We start from the raw sequence: 2,270 nt of genomic DNA, 5'->3' as shown, positions 1-2,270 counted from the left end.
TTGGGAGTGGAAACTGTTGGGATCTGGTTCCCTTGGGATGTGGTTCTTTTGGGACTGAGAACCATTGGGATCTGGTTCCCTTGGGATGTGGTTCCTTTGGGAGTGGAAACTGTTGGGATCTGGTTCCCTTGGGGTCTGGTTCCTTTGGGATTGGGAGCCGCTGGGATCCAGTTCCCTTGGGATTGGGAGCATATAGGATCTGGTTCCCTTGGGATGTAGTTCCTTGGGTGTGGGAGCTGTTGGGGTCTGGTTCCCTTGGGAGTGGATGCAGTTGGGATCCGGTTCCCTTGGGATGTGGCTCTTTTGGGAGTGGAAACCATTGGGATCTGGTTCCTTCAGGAATGGGAGCCGTTGGGGTCTGGATCCCTTGGGAGCGGGAGCTGTTGGGATCCCGTTCCCTTGGGAAGTGGGAGCTGCTGGGACATGGATCCGTTAGGAATGGGAGCCCCTCCCGGCATCAGGAGAGATGCTTTTTGTTGCTCCAAAGCACAGAGGCTGTGCCATGTCACGCAGCCCTCAGCTGGAACGTTCCCCCTTCCTCGCTGACTCCCCATTTCCCTCCCATTGTCTCTCCCCCCACCCAGAGTTTGAGCGGAGGCAGGCAAGGCCCCTGGACCCCCCCCTGCACCGGGAGGAGGAAGGGGCCGACTTCCAGCAGAAGATGGAGGAGACGCGCCAGCCCCCGCCCAGGATGAGGCCGGTGCCCTCGCTGGTCCCCCGCCCGCCGCAGACCTCCCTGGTGAAGTTTGTGGGTAACATCTACACCCTCAAGTGCAGGTAGGCCGGCTCCCTTTGGGCCCCAGCCCACCTTGGGCTTCGCTTTCGGGCTCCCTTGGGGCTCCTCTTGGCTTTCTTTCAGTCTCCCCTCCGGGTCTCCCTTTGGGCTCGTTTTAGGGCTTCCTTTGGGCGCCCTCTGGGTTTCCTTTGGCTTCCTTTTGTGGGCTTCCCTTTTAGGGCTGCCTCTGTGTTTCCTCTGGGCTCTTTTTGGCTTTTTCTGGGGCTCCCCTTTGGCTTCCTTTGAGTTTCCTTTGGGCTCCCCTTTTGGGCTCGTTTTGGGGTTTCCTTTGGGCTTTCTTCAGGGCTCCCTTTTGGATCCCATTGGGCTCCCCTTTGGTTTCTCTCTGGGTTCCCTTTGGGGGCTCCCTTTGGGTTCCCTGTTGAGTTTCCTTTGGCTTTGCTTTGGGGCCCCTTTGGGCTTTTCTTGGTGCTCCCTTTTGGGGTTTTCCCTTTCGCTTCCCGTTGGGCTCTCCTTTGGAACTCCCTTTGGGTTCCCTTTTGGTTTTCCCTTTGGGGCTCCCCATGGGTTCATGTTGGGTTTCCTTTGGGTTCCCATTGAGCTCCCTTTGGGGCTCCCCTTTGGGTTCCCATTGAGCTCCCTTTGGGGCTCCCCTTTGGGTTCCCATTGAGTTTCCTTTGGGTTTCCCATTGGTTTTCCTGTTGGGTTCCTCGTTGGGCTCCCATTGGCTTCCCTTTGTGTTTCCCTCGGCTCCCAAACCTCCGAGCTCTTCGTTCTTGGGCACCCTTCATCACTCCACCTGGGGGTGTGGGACCCCCCCACAGCCCCAGGGCCGCCGGAGGAGCCTTGGACCGATCTGCCGCCGCCGTGTCCCCGCAGGTTCTGTGAGGTGGAGTTCCAGGGCCCCCTCTCCATCCAGGAGGAGTGGGTGCGACACCTCCAGCGACACATCCTGGAAATGAATTTCTCCAAAGCAGACCCCCTGCGGGGGGACGCCCCGGCCCCCGAGCCCCCCGCCGTGGCCGAGGCTCAGTAACGGAGCCCCCACCCCGGGGCAACGGAGCCGAACCGGGGCACCCTCCACCCCGTGCCTGCGCGTCCCCCACGGAGCAACCTCAGCCCCCCTCCCCCGACCCCAGCGCCGGGCTGGAAGGGGGGGGGGGAGGGGGGGCACCCGGCCACAAGCACTACAAGGATCAAAGCCCCCCCCCCCCGGTCCCCCCCTCTCCCGGGGGTGGCACTCGAGGACGGGGCAGGGGGACGAGCGGCGGCACCACGTGCGCCCTCGCTCCCGACCGCGGGTCCGGTTCAGCCCAAAGACGCGGGAGCCGCGTTTGGCTTCCGCCGGTTCAGGGACACGGGGAGCGAGCGCCGTGCATTTGTATATGGCCCAAGAGTTAATGTATATTCGATTCCTCTCCACGCCGCCGCCTGTAGCTCCCGGCGCTGTCGGAGCCCCGTCGCCCCGGGGTTGCATGTTGCCCCGCTCCCCCCCTTTCTCAAAGGAAAACACTTCCGCTCCCCCCGCCCCCCC

General features: G+C 62.2%; 1 protein-coding gene across 1 annotated transcript; it reads left to right on the top strand.

The window, feature by feature from the left end:
* The first annotated feature begins 19 nt into the window (after window positions 1-19).
* LOC110391492 (protein Wiz-like) lies at window positions 20-2,264 on the top strand. The gene is made up of 2 exons (XM_021383382.1): window positions 20-777; window positions 1,616-2,264. Exons 1-2 carry the CDS (start codon window positions 467-469, stop codon window positions 1,770-1,772), a joined length of 468 nt encoding a protein of 155 aa, XP_021239057.1. The 5' UTR covers window positions 20-466; the 3' UTR covers window positions 1,773-2,264.
* Window positions 2,265-2,270: the final 6 nt, after the last annotated feature.

This window comes from Numida meleagris, unplaced genomic scaffold, assembly GCF_002078875.1.
Source record: "Numida meleagris isolate 19003 breed g44 Domestic line unplaced genomic scaffold, NumMel1.0 unplaced_Scaffold383, whole genome shotgun sequence".
Classification (NCBI taxonomy): Eukaryota; Metazoa; Chordata; class Aves; order Galliformes; family Numididae; genus Numida; species Numida meleagris.
Note: the sequence above shows the minus strand (reverse complement) of the source record. Positions and strands in the feature narration are given on the sequence as shown.

What these genes read in the sequence shown, in the direction of transcription:
- LOC110391492 (XM_021383382.1), top strand. Translation starts at nt 467, where the DNA reads ATGCTTTTTGTTGCTCCAAAGCACAGAGGCTGTGCCATGTCACGCAGC. An exon ending in ATCTACACCCTCAAGTGCAG is followed by an intron (nt 778 to 1,615) that starts GTAGGCCGGCTC and finishes GTGTCCCCGCAG; the next exon opens with GTTCTGTGAGGTGGAGTTCC.